The following is a 19070-nucleotide window of genomic DNA, read 5'->3' on the forward strand; positions in this document are numbered from 1 at the left end:
GCAGGTGGATTGCTTGAGCCCAGGTGTTGGAGACCAGCCTGGGCAGCAGAGAGAGAGCCCCATCTCTAAAAAACATCTTAAAAATTAGCTGGGCATGGTAGCATGTGCCTGTAGTCCCAGCTACTTGGGAGGCCGAGGTGGGGGGAATCCCTTGAGCCCAGGAGGTTGAGACTGCAGTGAGCCATGATCATGCCATTGTACTCCAGCCTGGGTGACAGAGTGAGACCCTGTCTCAAAAAAAATTACCTAGTATGGGGCAGTCTCTCACTGTCTTACTTATAATTACTTTAGGAGGTTTTTGTTTTGTTTTGTTTTGTTTTGTTTTTCCCAACCGATCCAGGGAAAATGCTGATTTTCCTAATTATTTATGAACATGTTGAGTGAAGTCAATACAATTTTGGTAAAATAGACTCATCTCACAATAGCATCTCTCCCTTGGAGGATTCTGACATCATCAGTGGACAATGTGTTGCTCCTAAGCCTGTGCTGGGGGCCACACTCCATCCTTCCACAGTTTTTGTCTTGTTCCTGGCCAGAACTATCCCCTTTTTGCAGGTGGTTTCCGGACCTGCGTTTCCAGGCCCAGCCTCTCCTAAGGGTCAGTAGGGTGTCCCCAAGGGGGGCCCTTGCAGATGGGCGCCCTCCTCAAGCCTCTTCCCGTTTCTTTTGTTAATATTTCTTTCATGTGCAAACCCACCCAGAAGTCTGCTGCTCCGCCTCCACTGCAGAGCCTTGTTTGTTGAGTTGCTCAGTAATTCTTTTTGAAGGAACAAGAGCTATGGGCTCCTTTTCAGAGAATGAAATATAAATGTCCTGCATTTTCTGAGCGCTCCACCTTTGAGAGCAGGGCGGTTTCTTTGTTCGAATCCTCTGTCTCCACATCCCTGCTTCAGGAATTGGAAAACAAAAACTAAATTAGATGCTGTTGCTTTGATAACTTCAATAAGTACCTCGGAGTCTCTTGGGTGCCATGGATTCGCCCTCCTGGCGCAGAAGGCTTCCTGGGGCTTTGCGTCCTAAACACGGGCAGGCGACGTCCCTCCTCCAGGCCTGCGGGCTCCACCCAGGGGCCCGCGCCAGGGCCAATGCCGACCCGGGAGTGCCATCTTGTGGGCGCCTCCATTGCTGCCTGCAAGAAGGCACTCGGGTAAGTCTTATTCCCACCGTTTCAGGACTTGGGGAAATGTAGCTAAAAATTAAATGCTGGACAATTACAACTTGGCTATCAGCCAGACATTAGCAATCATTTGTCTCTGGATTTAAATAGGGCAAATGTCTTTTTGCTGCTTTAGATTTCTTTTTATTGAGCAGGAGCTACCGTATTTTCAACAGGGACTTTTCAATGACCAATTCTGTATTTTACAAGCATTTGTAAAAAATAAAATCATCCATTCTAGGTAGTACATCAGAAGATCTAGATTTCTTTCACTTTTTGAGAGTTTTTTTAATGACCTTTTTTTTTTTTTTTTTTTTTTTTGGTAGATAAACAAAGGTAATGTAAAGTCTTGCTACTCAAAATGTGGACCCCAGACCAGCAGCATCAACATCACCCCGGAGGTTGTTGGAAACGCAGAGTCCTTATCCCTGTTCCAGATCCCCTGAATCAGAATCTAATTTTAGCCACAACCCCTAGTGACCCCTGTCCACATGACAGTTTGAGAAGGGCAAGTATAAAGGACTATGAAGGAGTCAGAAGGACTGGTGTTCTTGTCCCAGCCCCTCCATCTCCCCATGCTTCTCATCTCAGCCCATGCGATCACCTCTCTTCAGCCTCTGTGGCCCATATGTGACAGGAGACCCTGAGATCATGGTTCCTGTCTTGTCTGATGCTGGGTCAGCTGAGGAAGAATTAAAATTATATACACGGCCAGGCACCATGGCTCACGCCTGTAACCGCAGCACTTTGGGAGGCCAAGGAGGGCAGATCATTTGAGGTCAGGAGTTCGAGACCAGCCTGGCTAACACGGCAAAACCCCATCTCTACAAAAGATACAAAAATTAGCTGGATGTGGTGGTGTGCACCTGTAGTCACAGCTACTCGGGAGGCTGAGGTATGAGAACCCATTGAACCTGGGAGGCAGAGGCTACAGTGAGCCCAGATTGTGCCATACTCCAGCCTGAGCAATAGAGTGAGACTGTCTCAAAATCAAACAAATAACAACAACAAGTTACATACTAAAGGTCACTTTGTACATTGTAAAAACCTGTGCAAATGTAAGTGAAAATTATGGATGGCAAAAATTCTTCCATTTCCTACTCCGTTATCAGAGATTCTGCTTTGCATTATATCAGAGTCTGATTTATATCATCAGCAGCAAAGCAACTATTCAAGTGCGACCATTTGTCATGCTTCAAATAGTGTCTTGGCAGATTTCATTAAGTCTTTCAAAGGTCCCTCTCAGGCCAGTCGTCCCAGAGTTCAAAATAAGAAAATTACATTATGTTTTTCTTAACAAGACCTTTCACACACTTGCCATCCTGGGGCCCCAGAAGCATTCTGTCCCATTGAGCCCAGTACGGGGCACAGTAGTTACTCACCAATGCCAGCTGATTAAACCACTAATTGGCCCTCAACACGGTCTACACAGTAACCTGATATCCTTCACACTAATCGTGCATTTATGATAATCAGATTATTTGCATCATTAGAGACCTGACATAGCTACATGAAGACTCGGTTGTCTCATATATATATATATGAAATATTCATTAAGGAAATAAAGTCCTGATGGCTGAGAATGCGGTGCACACAGATTGATGAAGGTGAGAGCATTAACTGTTTACAAACATCCCTTTACCTTGAAATGAAGGAGGGAGTGGAACCGAAGGAAAGAACACTGGCAAACTATTACTCTCTTCTCTTTACATACATTTTTAAAAAACTTAATAGCTAGAAGGTGTTTGGCAATAAATAGGTGAAATTTTAGGAAAACATCATCTGAAGCCACATATTGAGGAGATGTTGGCATCTGTGTTGCTCCTGGGCCCCAGTGGCTCTTGTTTCTGAAGAATTGGGACTATGGTCAAACAGTGAAAAGTAAAATGTTGGGAATAGTTTATTACACCATTTACCACCAAACTGAGGTAAAAAAAATACTAAATTCAAATTAGATTAGATTTGCATTGTCTACAATTTATGAAATTATGATCTTGTTAATTGTTTTTACCAAATATAGTAAACTCTTGCTGTTTTCTTTTTATCTGATTTGTTGCAATTAATAAGGTTCTCTCCAATCATTTAAAAGGATTCAGAATGTCAGTGCTTCATAATTACTTCCCTTAAAGTTAAAATGTAATTATGATAAGTAACTTTATATGGTGGAAAATAAACACTCATGTCTGTACATATAAAGATATAGTCTATCGAGTAAGATCCTCAAAAGCAAGACTTTGCAGTGTTCAGTTCATCTCCGAATACCTAAAAATTCCTCTCTGCTGCCTGTATGTGTTTTATAAGGATACATTTAATTAAAGAATGTAAGAGACACAGTTCTACCTTTTTGTTCTTTTTTTCCCAACATTTACCTTGAAAATTTTCAAACTGAGAGAAAAATTGCCAGAATAAAAGAAAGTACACTGATACACATCTAGAATCCCTCAGTAATCATTCCCATGTTTAACATGTATTCTCTCTCTCTCTCTCCCCACTCCCTCTAAGAACAAAAACCTGTTCTTTAAAAAAAAAATTGCATTTTTATTTTAGTTCGGGGGGTACATGTGCAGGTTTTGTGTGGTGCTAAGATTTGGGCTTTATTGATCTCATCACCCAGATAGTGAACATAGTATACAATAGGAAGTTTTTCAGCCCTGGCCCCACCTCCCTCCCTCCTTTTGGAGTCCCCAGTGTCTACTGTTGCCATCTTTATGTCCATGTGAACTGAAGATTTAGCTGCCACTTATAAGTGAAAACATGTGATATTTGGTTTTCTGTTTCTGCATCAGTTTGCTTAGGATAATGACCTCTAGCTTCATCCATGTTGCTTTAAAGAACATTATTTCTTTTTTCTTTTTTTCTGTTTTTTGTGTTTTTTTTGAGACGGAGTCTTGCTCTGTCACCCAGGCTGGAGTGCAGTGGCGCAATCTCAGCTCACTGCAAGCTCCACCTCCTGGGTTCACGCCATTCTCCTGCCTCAGCCTCCCGAGTAGCTGGGACTACAGGCGCCCGCCACCACACCCAGCTGATTTTTTGTATTTTTAGCAGAGACGGGGTTTCACTGTGTTAGCCATGATGGTCTCGATCTCCTTACCGCGTGATCCACCCGCCTCAGCCTCCCAAAGTGCTGGGACTACAGGTGTGAGCCACTGTGCCTGGCCCATGATTTCATTTTTTATGGCTGCATAGTGTTCCATGATGTATGTATACGACATTTTCTTTATCTAATGCACCATTGATGGGCACCTAGGTTGATTCTGTGTCTTTGCTATTATGAACAGTGCTGCAATAAACATGCAAGTATATGTCTCTTTTTGGTACAGCAATTTATTTTCCTTTGGGTATATACCCAGGGATTGCTGAGTCAAATGGTAGTTCTATTTTTAGTTCTTTGAGAAATCTCCAAACTGCTTTCCGCAGGGACTGAACTAATTTGCATTCCCACCAGTAGTGTATAAGTGGGGAACCTGCTCATACATAGCCAACAGTAAAATGATCAAATTCAGGAAAATTTACCATTGGCAGAATGCTCTCTACTAGTGCACAGTCCTGATTCCATTTTTGGCAGTTGTCATAGTAATGCCCTTTTAAAGCATTCCCCTCTTGACTCCAGGTTCAAAGCCTGCATTTAGCTGTTGTCCCTTTGGTGTCCTTTGAGCTGGAAGAGTTCCTCAGTTTGTCTCTGTTGTTTATGACACTGACATTTCTGAAGAGTACAGGCCAATGCTTCTTTAAAATTAGATCAATATCATGCATTTTAGGCAGAAAAACTAAGGAGGTATTACATTATAGATCATTACATTAGTAGATATATGATGTTGGTTTCTTCCATCATAGGGGATGGTAACTTTGATTGCTTGGGGTAAGGTGATATCTGCCAGATTCTCCCTTTGTGATTAATAAGTAATCTCTGAGGTGTACTCTGACACTGTTAATTCTGTTCTCTAATACACTTCATTCAACCATTTTAGCATTCATTCATGATCCTTGCCTGAATCAGTGATTACTGCTTTGGTTGAAAATGGTGATTTTTGGCCAGGTGCGGTGGCTCATGCCTGTGTGGTGGCTCCCAGCACTTTGGGAGGCCAAGGCAGTCAGATGACTTGAGGTTAGGAGTTTGAGACCAGCCTGACCAACATGGTGAAACCCTGTCTCTACTAAAAATATAAAAATTAGCAAGGTGTGGTGGCACACACATGTAATCCCAGCTGCTCAGGAGGTTGAGGCAGGAGAATTGCTTGAACCCAGGAAGCAGAGGTTGCAGTGAGCTGAGATCACGTCACTGCACTCCAGCCTGGGTGACAGAGTGAGACTCCATCTCAAAAAAAAAAAAAAGAAAAAGAAAAAAAAGAAAATCGTGATTTTCTAACTCCTTTATTTCTTTGCATCTACTATTTGGAATTCTACTATAAAGAATAGCTTTAGGCTGGGTGCAGTGGCTCACGCTCATAATCCCAGCACTTCAGGAGGCTGAGACAGGAGGGTCACTTGAGCCCAGGAGCTTGAGACCAGCCTGAGCAACATGGCAAGACCCTGTCTCTACAAAAAAATTAAAAATTAGCTGGGCGTGGTGGCACACACCTGTAGTCCCAGCTACTTGGGCGGCTGAGGTGGGAGACCACTTGAGCCCAGGAATTTGAGGCTGCAGTGAGCTGTGATCACACCACTGCACTCCAGCCTGGGTGACAGAGAAAGGGAGACCCTGTGATTAAAAAAAAGAAGAATAGTTTTATTTTCTACCTTTTAAAAATCTGGCTTTGTGAGCATCAATATCAATAAGGACTTATAGGTTCTTCTTATTAAACTGGTTATTGCTCATTACTCTTATTATTCATTTTGATGCTCATATTGTCCCAGCTGTCCCCAGTGGGTGCCTCTTCAATCTCACTTCTATGTTCATTGAACGTGGCCCCATTAGTCTGTATCATTCTTTAGCTCTTAGCATATCTATATTGATGTAGATATAGATACTGATAGCCTTAGCATATCTTCATTCAAGTTACTGCTCAAATGACAGATTTTATTCTTGCAGCAAATATTTTTTGAGATACCGATATGTCACAGTTACTGATCTTACTCATCATCCAGAAAAAAGCCAGGCAATTAAATTGGCCCTTGCAATGTAATACAGAGGGTTGACAGCTGTGAGTTACGTGTGCCATGGGTGCACAAAGAAAAGCTCCCAATCCCACTGGGTGAATTAAGAAAGACTCCAGGGAGAGTGCATATCATCTCCTAGGCCCAAAAAATGAATAGAAATAAACGTGTGGAGGCGGCATAGTGTTCCACGCTACGGGAAGCACATATCTCTTAAGGAACTGAAGGCATTTGTTAAGTCTAGGACAGTGTGAGTGTGTTGGGGGCATGATATGTGTTGCAGGCCACGGGGATGCAAGCAGTGTGAGAGAAGAGGCTGGAGGGGTGGGCCAGGGCCTTGTAAGCTGTTTTAAGAACCCTTCCCAGTGGCTGTCCCTAGAGGCAGTTCTCAACACTGACTGCACATTTATACCCCCTGGGGAGCCACGGGGGGAGCCTGTCAGAAATACCAATAACAGACCCCCATTCCAAACCAAGTAAATCAGGACCCTAGGTGTGGCATGGGACTCTAGGGTCCATACATTTTAATTTCCATACCTAGCTTCTAGAGAATTTATCATGGAGAATGGTGTCATGTGTCACAGAGATAACCCTTTCAAAACTAAAATTTAAAAAGATTTATTTTATTTTATAGGATTTTGAACTCAACAATGAACTAAAGATGAATGTCCTAAATTTACTAGAAGAAGTTCTGCGAGACCCAGACCTTCTTCCCCAAGAAAGGAAAGCCACCGCAAATATCCTCAGGTGAAGGCAACTGAAGATGCCGACTGGATGACATTGGTTGATTCTTGTTTGTTCATAGAAAATAAGAGCCTAGCAAACCAGAAGAATAAATCTTAGAATCCTGGGGACAGTGGGGCCTATGTTCTCAGCAGTAAAGTGTTATGTATCAACTTCTCTTTCCTGGGGGCAATGTGGGGTCTGCTGTCTCAGGAAGACTTGGGACAGGGTGGTATAACTCATGTGGAGTGCAATTGCCGTTATCTATGGAGGCAGACAGCGGTTTACCGTAGAACCAACAGTTAAAGAAAGGAACCCTTGAGGAGCCTCTCCTGCGAGTCCAGCAGGCATCAAAGAGAAATGATGTTTCCTCGTGTGGGTTATTGTAAGCTCATGTTTGTGAGAGTGGTAGTGTCTATAGGAGTCTCATGCACCTAAATTGTGGATGGGACATCACAGAGTAGTTATGAATTTTCTTTGGCTCATTTCACTGGTCCTGACCAACTTTTCTACAGCTTGTCAGTTTAGGATTTCCACATGATGTAGGTGGTATAATTGTGGGGGATTGTCTAAGGTAGGACTCCACACTTCTATGTGATAAAGTCTTCAACTTTGGGCATAGTGCTAGAGATTTGTGTCCATAGTTGTTGCACCCAGTATCCAAGTGGGTAACAAGCTTTCTTATAGCTTCTTGAACTGGTGGGTGGATTTTTTTCTCGTCCACTCTATGTGGAAAGGGCGGCCATCACCGGCTTTGTGCAGACATTTCACTTGCAGCTTCCCAGCTCACTCATAACTATGTCCTCTGTCCTTGCTTGGGGATGGGAAGCCCAGCATCTCTCTGCAGGGTCTGGTACTTCTTTATCACTCTGATTTCTAGTTCCCTCTTCATTTACAACCTCCAGAAATGACCCTTCGTTTCCTGGAAGCTCGGCTGTATTGTCTCCTTGTTACATGCTATCCAGAATGCTTGCATCATCCACAGGCAGTCTATTTTAGCTCAGTCCATGTTTCTGCAAGTCCTTCCTGAAGCAGCAACACCAGATGTTGGTTTGTGATGTGTTAGCATCTGGCCTGTAAGTCTTTCTTAGCCCCCATTAGCTGAAGATCCCATAGCCGGACCATTCTTTGGTGAAGGGACTTTTATGGGTAGAATTGTATCTCCCTACCCCCTAAAAGAAACATTGAAGTCCCAGCCTCCCATACCTCAAAATGGACCTCATTTGGAAATAAGGCCATTGCCAGTGTTATCAGTTAAGATGAGGTACTGGAGTAGGGTGGACCCCAATCCACTTCGATTGGTGTCCTTATAAGAAGTCAACCATGGAAGACAGACACAGAGACAATGCCATCTGAAGATGGAGGCAGAGACTGAGTTATGCAGCTGCAAGCCAAAGAAGGCCAAAGATCGCTGGCAAACCACCAGCAGCTAAAAAGGCAAGGGAGGGTTCCCCTCCAGGATTCAGAGGCAGCGTAGCCCTGCTGACAGTTCGATTACAGACCTCTGTCTGGAAGGTGAGACAATACATTTCTGTTGTTTTAAGCCACCCAGTTTGTGGGATTTTATTAGGGCAGCCCTAGGAAACAATTAGGGGCCTTCTCCACTTTTTCCATTCTATGAAAACATCTAAATAAGCCCAGGGATTCCATTACTGTGTCTGTTTTCAGATTTTGAAATTGTAAGTACATATTAAGGTGAAGCCGGGTTTCGGTGCATGAGGGACTCTGAGTGATTACTGTTTCTTCTCTCTTCATAACTGGTTTGTTATGCTCTTTGCGTTTAAAACACTAATATTTAAAAACTACATTCTGGAAGTTTGTGCCCCTAGGGATATTTGACTAAATAGCTGTCAGGGAAGTGAGGGTGTTCAGGCTGTGAAAAACTGTCAGGATCAACCAACATGAGGGCCTTTTGTTGCCAATCCCCTCAAGACGCCGATGCCAGACTTTACCCATCAATTCTGAGAGTTTTCTCTCTGCACCAGGAGGTGACCTCAGAAGTCAGTTAGTTGGAGTTGGTTCTTAAGATGAATCCTGTTTGCCATCCCAGGTCTTGATATTCATCAGGCTTCAGATGTGCCAACTCTTTTTGCTGAATAATGACCTGAGAATTAGCAGTGTAGGACTGATAGGGAATAGAAATTTTAGTAGGCAGTACAGCTTGAAACTACAGCACTGAGCAGAGTCTGATTCTACCTTTTGCAGGATGTCACAGGGCTAAATCTTGGCTCAGCCATTTACAGAGGTCAAGTTCTCAACCATTCCAAACATGTTTCCTCATTTATAAAGTTGGACTCGTAATAGCTACTTCATTAGGTTGTTGTGAAGAGTACATGACGTGAAATGTGTAAGGAGGTTAACATGATGCCTGAAAAGTCATTAGCACTCGTAGTAAAGTGAGTATTATTACTGTTAGAAGCACTGACAGTAGTTCCCGGAAAAAGTAGTTTCTACCATTAAGGCCATATGGCCCAAGTGAAACCAGGCTGGATCTTACTCAAACTCAACATTCTTTAGGCTTCATCACCTTTTCCACACACAGAGAGTGTGGACCAATCCCAGGACAGACACTGGTTGCTTTTGGCTTTGTTTTTGGACTACCCTAATTGAAAGAGGAATTTTCCAATCATACAACTTGGATAATCCCTTTTCCTTTTATTTGGTATTTCATTATAAACGCACAATTATTAAACTGATGATACTGTTAGAGACGTGGTAGTGATGGTGGTGGGGAACCCAAGATCCTGGAATGTTCATCAATGCCCAAGGGTCGCCAGAAGACGAGAAGCAAATCTTTTCTCTCTAGGAACTGAACCAGAAGTGCAGAGGCCTCCACATCTGAAGGGAAAGAATTCTGAACCATGCCCTCTAGAAAATACAGGCTATGACTGTGAGAGATAAAAAACATATCATATGGTGTTTAAGTGCAGCCCTGACTTTAGAGATTTACATGCATTCCTGACATATAAGAGATATGAACATAAAACATGTTTTTACACATAGGTTTCATTAATGCAATAAAGCAAATGCTCTTTTGAATGAAGCCTCCCTGACTCACAGCCTCACAGGGGTCACTTGATGAATACACTTAATTGCCATACATAGTTTATTGCCCTGTTTGTAAATAAAAACCTCTACTCAAAACTTGTATTTCTAAAATACCATCTCTCCTCCTCCAAAGTTGTCTAACTAGCTGTCTTCAAAATCTATTCAGTGTAGAGATTTTTCTAGACACCCAACATGCCACAAAATAAAAGAAACAGTGATTAACTTCTTGGATGTTCCACTGTGATGGGCTCAGGTCATAGAAGAGTCATCCCCACACCCCACGTAGCATCAGTGAGAAGACATAAAATGTTAGGTAACTTAATGGAACCAGAGTGCATCTTGGAAAATGAGGGTAAGATCATTGAGAAGAGGAACAATTTGATGGGAGCTAACTAACTTTTTGACCTTTTCTTTCCAAGGGAAAGATATTATCCAGCTTCGTAAAAAGATCTTTCCCACTGGTACACATAATTATGGAGCCACCGATCTCTCTCCGGGAACCTAGAATGGCGGAAAAGATGATGTGCACTTTCAGAAAAGTCACTTTTATCCCCCATGTGTAACCCTTCATGCGATTTAATAGGCTTGGGAGAAAGAGTTAGCTTTAACTTATTTTTTCCACATCTTAATCTGCCCTTTAAGATAAGATGACTATTTCTTTCTACTCACAAATACTATGGCTAAGTCCCAATAAGAGGGCCGCTGCTGGTATAATCCGAAGCCTCCTGCTCCCCCTTCAGACAGCCGAGGAAAGGGAGCTGTGTTTATCGACTGTGCTGTGTGTGGAAGCCTTGGAGAGGTGCCTTCCCTGAGCCTGCTTAAGAGAAGTGCAAAGTAAAGGAAGGGCCCACAACCTTGGGCAACTTAGTGTCTTTGAGCTTTTGTTTCCTTATCTGTAAAACGGAGATCACAATGCCTGCATTATCCACTATCCCGTATAACAATCCCTTGGAAGGGATTTGTTAGGATACAGAAGACAGTGCATGTCAAATGTTTAGCACATGCCTGGCACAGAGCGGGCATACAGGAAGCCATCTCTGTTGATATTATATTTTTGAGGGTTGTGGTGGTTGTTTTAATCAACTCAGAACACAACAGAACAATGCATCATCATTACTTCTTTAAAAACTGGCTTCCTGCAGCAGGCAGAGGACATGGTTTGGGACCGTTTAACTATTTTAATACTTTTAATATGTGCTTGTGCCTTCCTTTTGGAAAACATAAAATCCTTGGCTCCAATGGCACATTATGTAATTGGATGCCTACTTGACTCCAGTTTTCCTGGACTCTGAACTTCTGTTGGACATAAAATACCCTGTAGTCTGAAACAAGTATCTAAGGTATTAACTTGTATTTATTCATTTACTCATTCATTCATTCATCATTTATTTTTTAAAAGATATTTATTGAGAGCTGAATAACATGTATGAGATTCAGGGCCAAAAGTGTCTGAGGAAGGTCCACCTGGAATGCAAGGGGGAAGAAGCGATCTGCTGGCTCCTGTCTGGCATTGTTCAGAGTCTTGCTACATAAGAACCCCCTGTGCTTCTGGTCTACGTAAGCTTGAGAAGGGGGTGGCCCTGCATCTCCTGCCTCTGTGACAGCAGGGAAGGCCTACGGTAGGGGATAGAGGCGTGGGGAGGAGGGCACTCAGGCCTAGGAGTATTACTGGCTGATAGCATTAGACGATGCTCCATTTTACATTATAGATGGTAACTCAGAGCACACCCAGCTCACCCTCAGACTCACTGTGATGGTGGTGGTTTCATTTACAACTTTCCATCTCACCGGTTGGCTCTTTGTTCTAAATCAGCTGTCCCGATGATTCTCTCATGCCTTGAGCATGTTTTCTGTTTGGGGATTGCTCATCTCCAGCGCAGCAGCCGGTTGTGCTGCATGGCCTTGTAGACCCAAATCTTCAGACCTCCCATCCAAGGAAAACCAAACTGCATGTTGTAGTTTTGTTCCTAGGTTGTCTATTTTTTTTTTCTATGGAGGATAATTTGATATCTTTTTCAGGGCTCTCTCACAAGATGACCAAGATGACATCCACCTAAAATTAGAGGATATAATTCAAATGGTAAGTCTGACCACATTTTTATCTAGCACAACTATGTGCAAACTACCTCGCCAAGGTGGGCAATATGCTTGTAACTGATCAGCAGTGTTGTAGCATTAGGCCTTCTGTCCTATCTATGAAGCTCTGTGAGATGAACCACATTTGGCGTGGGGTCTAGCAGTTGGTCTAAGATATTCATGTTGGCTTTGATATTTTTAGCTTTCTGCTATTTTTTTCACAGTTAGAATTTAGTGGTGAACTTCATGCTTCCACACATGCCGCTGTTTGCCTCGCTGACCTGCAATGAGATGGCAGGCACCCTCTCTCGGGTGTTTCATTTCCCTCCCTCATCTCTTGCAGACTGACTGCATGAAGGCCGAATGCTTTCAGTCCTTGTCGGCCATGGAGCTGGCGGAACAGATCACCCTCCTGGACCATGTCATTTTCAGAAGCATTCCCTACGAGTGAGTGCCACCCCCGACAGCAGCAGGGCTTGGCTGCACTAGCTGGCTTAGAAGTTGACATTATTCCTAAGGCAGATTGTGTGTGTGTGTGTGTCCCCTCAGTTCCTGTGTGAATAGCTACCAATTGTTTCCATCCATGGAACTGGCACACCTCTGTGTCCAGCACTCTGCAGGGTGGGAGCAGGACCAACAACAGCAAGGGACAAAGAACCTTGCCCAGGGACTCAGTCAACTTAAGTACGTGTCAGAGTAATTTCGAGTGTTTTTAATGCCTATACAAAATAATTCCTATATGCTCCATCTCGCTTGTCCCTTGTTTCTTGCTGTGTCTGGTGACCTGCTCAGGAATGAAGGGAATGATCAGGGATGCTGCCCTGAAGACAGCCCATCTGACCAGGTGGAGCTTCTGCCCCGCTGAACTGCCTGGTCAGGGGAACGTGGGGTACAAGCCTAAAAGGAGCGGTTTTCAGCCCTGACCATGTGCACCCTCCTGAGCGCTAGGGGGGAACAAAACACGATCCCTGCCTTTGAAATCTGCATCCTCCAGGAGAATGGCAGGCAGGGCAGAGCGGAGGGAGAAAATTCTGCTTCTGACTAACATTTTTGGCAGTGATGAAATTTTTGAACCCTCTGCTAAGGCTTAATATTTGTAAAAGCTAAAGCCTGTAATCCCAGCATCTTGGGAGGCCGAGGCGGACGGATCACGAGGTCAGGAGATCGAGACCATCCTGGCTAACACGGTGAAACCCTGCCCACTAAAACTACAGTAGCCGCTGCGGCCTGTAGTCCCAGCTGGGAGGCTGAGGCAGGACTGGCGAAATCTCGGGAGGAGCTTGCAGTGAGCTGAGATCCACTGCACTCCAGCCTGGGCTTACAGAGCGACCCGCCTTAAAAAAAAAAAAAAAAAAAAAAAGCTAATCCTGGGAAAATAGTCTTGATTTCTAAGGTAGTATTTAACCTCTTTATTTCCCTTGTGTTGATTCTTGTTTTCCACCTTCAGAGAAGCCTTTATAGGATCCTAATAGGGACGCAGTTCCAAACATTTATAAGAGAAAGCTGGAAACTGAAGAATCTTCCTTTTTGGCATTGAGAGGTAAACTGCTAGAGCCGAGGTAAAATTCACTTGTGAGGCTGGCAGCAGCAGGTGTCAGGAACCATTCTAGGCCGTGTCAAATGGAATATTTCTAATATTCATGACAATCATCCAGGATCATAGCCAGCACATTTTTAAAAACTGAATTGGTTTTGTGTTTTGTTTTTCACTTTCAGGGAGTTTCTTGGGCAGGGGTGGATGAAGCTGGATAAAAATGAAAGAACTCCTTACATTATGAAAACCAGCCAACACTTCAATGACGTGAGTAACCATAACAGTAAAACCTTGGGCGTGTTACAAGAAGATGGATATTGGGGTCTAAAGACTCCTCTAAAATAAAGCAACTCTGTCACCCCCTTTTTTTTTTTTTTTTTGAGACAGAGTCTCGATCTGTCACCCAGGCTGGAGTGCAATGGCGTGATCTCGGCTCACTGCAAGCTCCGCCTCCCGGGTTCAAGCAATTTGCCTGCCTCAGCCTCCCGAGTAGCTGGGATTACAGGCGCGTGACATCATGCCCGTCTAATATTTTTGTATTTTCAGTAGAGACGGGGTTTCACCATGTCGGCCAGACTGGTCTTGAACTGCTGACCTCAGGCAATCTGCCCGCCTCAGCCTCCCAAAGTGCTGGGATTGCAGGCGTGAGCCACCGCACTCAGCCTGCCACCCACTTTTTAAATAGAATTGATGGGATATTGAAGACAAGCTTACATCTCCTCTAGGAGCTCACAGTAATGTAATAATGTCCAATTAACTTCCTGACATAAGAGGTTCACCTTTGATGGTACTCAAGTCTGGTAAGTGCTCAATAATGTACAGGTTGCTGTTCCTATTTTTATCATCATCACTACTTCCTGGTCATAAATAGACTAACAGAATGAGCAGTACATGTGTCACTGGCCCCTGGTGGTGCTGGTGACGGTAAGGCTGGGTTGGTGCAAGTCCTCATCATTACTGAACGTTCAGCCTGAATTACATTCCAGGGTTGGAAGGGGCCTCTTGGAGCATAATCACATTGTTGCTGTAGTTCTGTGCAGCAGTGGCCAGCTGTCAGTCCATCTTCCGGCTCTGCTTTTCCCCAGCAGTAAGATTGGGAGATGCTTTTATACCTCCCCACTCTTAATTAGTGCTGTTCTCATAGTCTTAGTCCTGTGGTAGAACAAGTAACAGGTGTGGGAGTGTCTTCTGGCCTATCCAGGCAACAGGAAGCCTCCCTTTCCAGTTTCACTAAACTATAATAAAAGGAATAATGATTTTAAAAACAACGACGACAACAAACTACCAGGAACCCCATAGGTAAATTAGTAAGTCATCTAGAATCAAAATGCAAAAGCGACAGTTTAGATTCCCAAGACAGTGTTTCATGCAGGCTTTCCCCAGAGTACGTGGATGCTGAGTGAACGCTACCACACAGTGAGCTTCAGTGCCGCGGCTGCCTGAAGGACAGGGGCCATGGCCCATCTAGTCCCTGCCCTGAGAAACAGGTTCCCTGCTGTGGGAAACTAACCTCTGTTACCTGTGGTGAACTAACACACGGGATATAATGGACACTCAAAGAGAGGTTTGATCCCAGGCTCCAGACCCACATATCTCCTCAGCTGGGATGGCCGCTGCATTGCACCCTTGACAATGACAGATGGAACCTTTCATCTGCACCCCAGAGCCGCCAAGCCTGCTTCTTCATTGTCCTCTCTGTTCTCAGTCTCGGGTAGTGGCCTCACCATACACTCACTCACCCAAGCCCAGGATCTAGACGTCATCTCCTTCACCACCTCACCCTTACCACTGCCCACCATATTTGCAAACCCTAAATCTACATGTATCTCAGGCCCTTCCCCACCCTGCCTTCCCCGCTGCCACCACCTTGATATGTGGCCTTTTATCCTTTCTCTCCAGGAGCTCCTAACTCATCTCTCCCCTGCAACCTCACTGCCCTCCAATCCATCTGTTAGGTTCAGGGTCAGGTTCCAGCCCATGCTGAGGTCCGAGGGGAGTGGGTGGATACCTGAAAGAACATGCAGGGGGCCGTAGGTAGGTGAAAGATGATTTTGTTCAGCAGGAGTTCTCATCAGCAGCTCTTTCATCAGCAGCTCTCTTATGCCATCCGCTCTGTCTCAGCTGCTTGAGCCAGTCACTCCCACGCATAGCTATGTGGCCAGCTCTCCCTTGCCTTCAAGGTCAGCAACTTAACTCTTTCTCTCTCTGGGCATGAGCTCCTGGACCATGTCAATAGGGCAATTATACCTTTTACAGACAACAGTGGCTTAGAGCCAAGTGATGGTCCTCCATGTTTGGCTACATGGCTGTGATAATAGTGGAGTTACACGCCAATGCTCTAAACTCACTGAGTCCCTCTGGCCCGGATGTCTGCCTTGGCCTATCCTTGACCAAAGCACATATACCTTAAACCATCCTTCATGCAGTGGCACAGGAATGACTTCTCTGAAAGGTCAATCTAATTATCTCCCTCCCTTTGACAAAAATCCGTCAGTGGCTTCCCCTTACCTTAGGGATATGGTCCCAACTGCTCAATCTGGCATACAAGAGCCCAGCCCATCTGTCACCCTTGTCTTTCCCAGTTCTTGTGCCCCTCAGATGGCTGCCAGATCCTCCATTACACCATCCCTCCCACCTCTGTTCCCTTGCTCTTATACTTGGATCCTTTAAGACTCAATGCAAGGCTGGATACTATAGCTCACACCTGTAATCCCAGCACTTTGGGAGGCTGAGGTGGGAGGATTGCTTTAGCCCAGGAGTTCAAGACCAGCCTGGGCAACATAGTGAGTCCCTATCTCTACAAATACAAAAACTTAGCCAGGCATAGCAGTGCATACCTGTGAAGGCTGAGGTGAGAGGATCACTTGAGCCCTGGACGTTGAGGCTGCAATGGGCTGTGATCATGCCACTGTACTCCACCTGGGGAAACAGAGCAAGCTCCTGTCTCCAGAAAAACAAAAAAAAAATCAATGCAGGCATGAGCTCTTCCTGGAAGCCTCCTCTGTACCAGACCAGATGCCCCATGCTGCCTGTTTATTCTCAAACACCGCCATGAATAGACTTCACTTTGTGTTTCACCGCATGGCATTTACCTGTCTACGTATCTGCAACCCTCCCCTTCCTACCTACCTAGGCTCAGATTGCATTAAGGTCATGGATGGATTTATTTGTCTTTCTGTTCCCAGCACCTAAAAGAATCTGTTCTATCCCATTTCCTCAATAGTTATTGGCAAGAACTTCATCATCAAAATTACTGATTAACAAAACCATTTATTCCCGGAACAAACTGGATTCCAAATAATTCCTCTCCTCACGCTAAGGATGCGCAGGCCCTCAATGAATAGCACTGCAGTAGGTGCTTTAGTGAATTTCCACAGTGGTGTTGAGGCACTATGAGGTCTTAAGTATCTTCAGAATCATCAAAGAATGGGTGAATCCATCAGATTTAGTGTATGGATATAAGATTATCCGCCCTGGCTGGGCGCCGTGGCTCACGCCTGTAATCCCAGCACTTTGGGAGGCCGAGGTGGGCGGATCATGAGGTCAGGAGATAGAGACCATCCTGGCTAACACGGTGAAACCCCGTCTCTACTAAAAACACAAAAAACTAGCCGGGCGAGGTCGCGGGCGCCTATAGTCCCAGCTACTCGGGAGGCTGAGGCAGGAGAATGGCGTGAACCCGGGAGGCGGAGCTTGCAGTGAGCCGAGATTGCGCCACTGCACTCCAGCCTGGGGACAGAGCGAGACTCCGTCTCAAAAAAAAAGATTACATGCCCTATATTACCTTTGTTAATATGGTAATCCTATTTCACTTTTTTCCTTTCCATATTGCAAGAGCTGAGCTTCTTAAACTGGTTTTAAGTAATAAAATTACAGTACTCAGCCTCAAAACTGTAGGTCCTTTTAACTGCTGGTGAAGAACAAGATAAGACGAAGAAAATGTTCTCCTTTTCCCTGCAGCCAAGTGATTCTGGTTTGAGAGTTAATCAGTTCAGAATTTGATCTAACTGGGGGCAAGTGTGTTTTCTTTCTCTGTGGTAACTGTGGCTTCCCAGAGTGAGGAATCACACACTGTTGGGGGCCGAGGAGTCAGGGGAAAGGCCCCAGGGAGTGATCCATGATCTGCAGACATTGCCTTTCCGCAGGCGTTAGGTTATTTTGTCCCATTTCCTCAGTAATTATTAGAAATGACACCATCAAAATTGCTGATGAACAAAATCACCTCTTCCCCCAACAAGCGGGAAGCCAGATAATCCCTCTCTTCACTCAAAGGACAAACAGATGCTCATTAGTTTATTCTTATAGACTTTAGTCTCTTTAGAAAGTGGGTAGCTAAATGTAGAATATGATCAACATCCTGCCTTCCTGACATGTCTGCAGATAATTTACGTAATTTGCCTAAATGCATTGCTTTGGCTCTTAGACTGCCTTTCTGGGCTCTTTGATTGTCTCAGATGAGTAACCTGGTGGCCTCCCAGATAATGAATTATGCTGATGTCAGCTCCCGTGCCAACGCCATCGAGAAATGGGTGGCAGTGGCGGACATCTGCCGATGCCTGCACAATTACAACGGCGTGCTGGAAATCACCTCGGCCTTGAACAGAAGTGCCATCTACAGGCTGAAGAAAACCTGGGCCAAGGTCTCTAAGCAGGTGAGCCTCAGCGTGTGACACAGCCTGCTGCTAAGAGGAGGAGAGGTTGGGAGATGGGAGCCAAGTTAAATATTACTAATTAGGAAATCATTAACCGAAATGAGCCGCTCAGTTGCCAAAGAAAGGTGCCAACATGGGTAATTACAGTGCTCTTACCACTTAATTGATTTCATTCGTGTGTATTTCTAAACCATTCATTAAAGCATTTTGGGGGACAGCCACAAACAATGTGGTTGTCAGTCAAGAGCTGTTTCCTGAATTATTTCGGAGGGCACATTGACTTTGAGTAAGCACAATTATGTCCAATGGGTCCATTCATTCTCTCCCAGAGTGAGGGTGCAAACTCTGTGGGGCCAAAAGCCAGGGACAAAAGGCCTCATTTTTCACCTTTTTCTTGCTCATTCATGTAGCAGATGTAAAGTTTTGGCATAATGACTTAGATGTGCAGAAATATAATTTTCATTTTCTTTAATTAATCTCAACTTGCCCATGCCTGTCGTTTTCACTCAGATAATTTCAAGATTCAAACTAAATCATGATTCTTCCCCTGCCCTTTCTGCTGGCCTTCTCCCTGGGTGTTGGGTGCCTGGGAGGGCATCTCTGGGCTTCTGGGCACCTGTCTGCTCCTCTGGCCTCCTGTGGTCATTCTTTGCTGATTATTCATTGGGTACAGGCTGCTGTGAACTGCCTGTACCTGGTGTCACCTGGCCTGCCTGTCCCGCCCAGGAACAATGCATGGTGATTGCACCCAGGGAGTGTGGCTGACCTGGCTTCAGGGGTGAGGGGG

At 44.7% G+C, this 19070-nt stretch overlaps 1 protein-coding gene across 4 annotated transcripts in view; it reads left to right on the top strand.

The window, feature by feature from the left end:
- Positions 1–19070, top strand: part of RASGRF2 (Ras protein specific guanine nucleotide releasing factor 2) — a 265347-nt gene that overhangs the window by 229811 nt on the left and 16466 nt on the right. For all 4 annotated transcript variants that reach the window (XM_031666740.1, XM_031666741.1, XM_031666739.1 and 1 more), the window contains 5 exons: positions 6885–6997; positions 12041–12101; positions 12441–12544; positions 13814–13898; positions 18086–18283. In XM_031666740.1, coding sequence (XP_031522600.1) covers positions 6885–6997; positions 12041–12101; positions 12441–12544; positions 13814–13898; positions 18086–18283 — 561 coding nt within the window. The remainder of the gene's footprint in view (positions 1–6884; positions 6998–12040; positions 12102–12440; positions 12545–13813; positions 13899–18085; positions 18284–19070) is intronic.

This window comes from Papio anubis, chromosome 5, assembly GCF_008728515.1.
Source record: "Papio anubis isolate 15944 chromosome 5, Panubis1.0, whole genome shotgun sequence".
Lineage (NCBI taxonomy): Eukaryota > Metazoa > Chordata > Mammalia > Primates > Cercopithecidae > Papio > Papio anubis.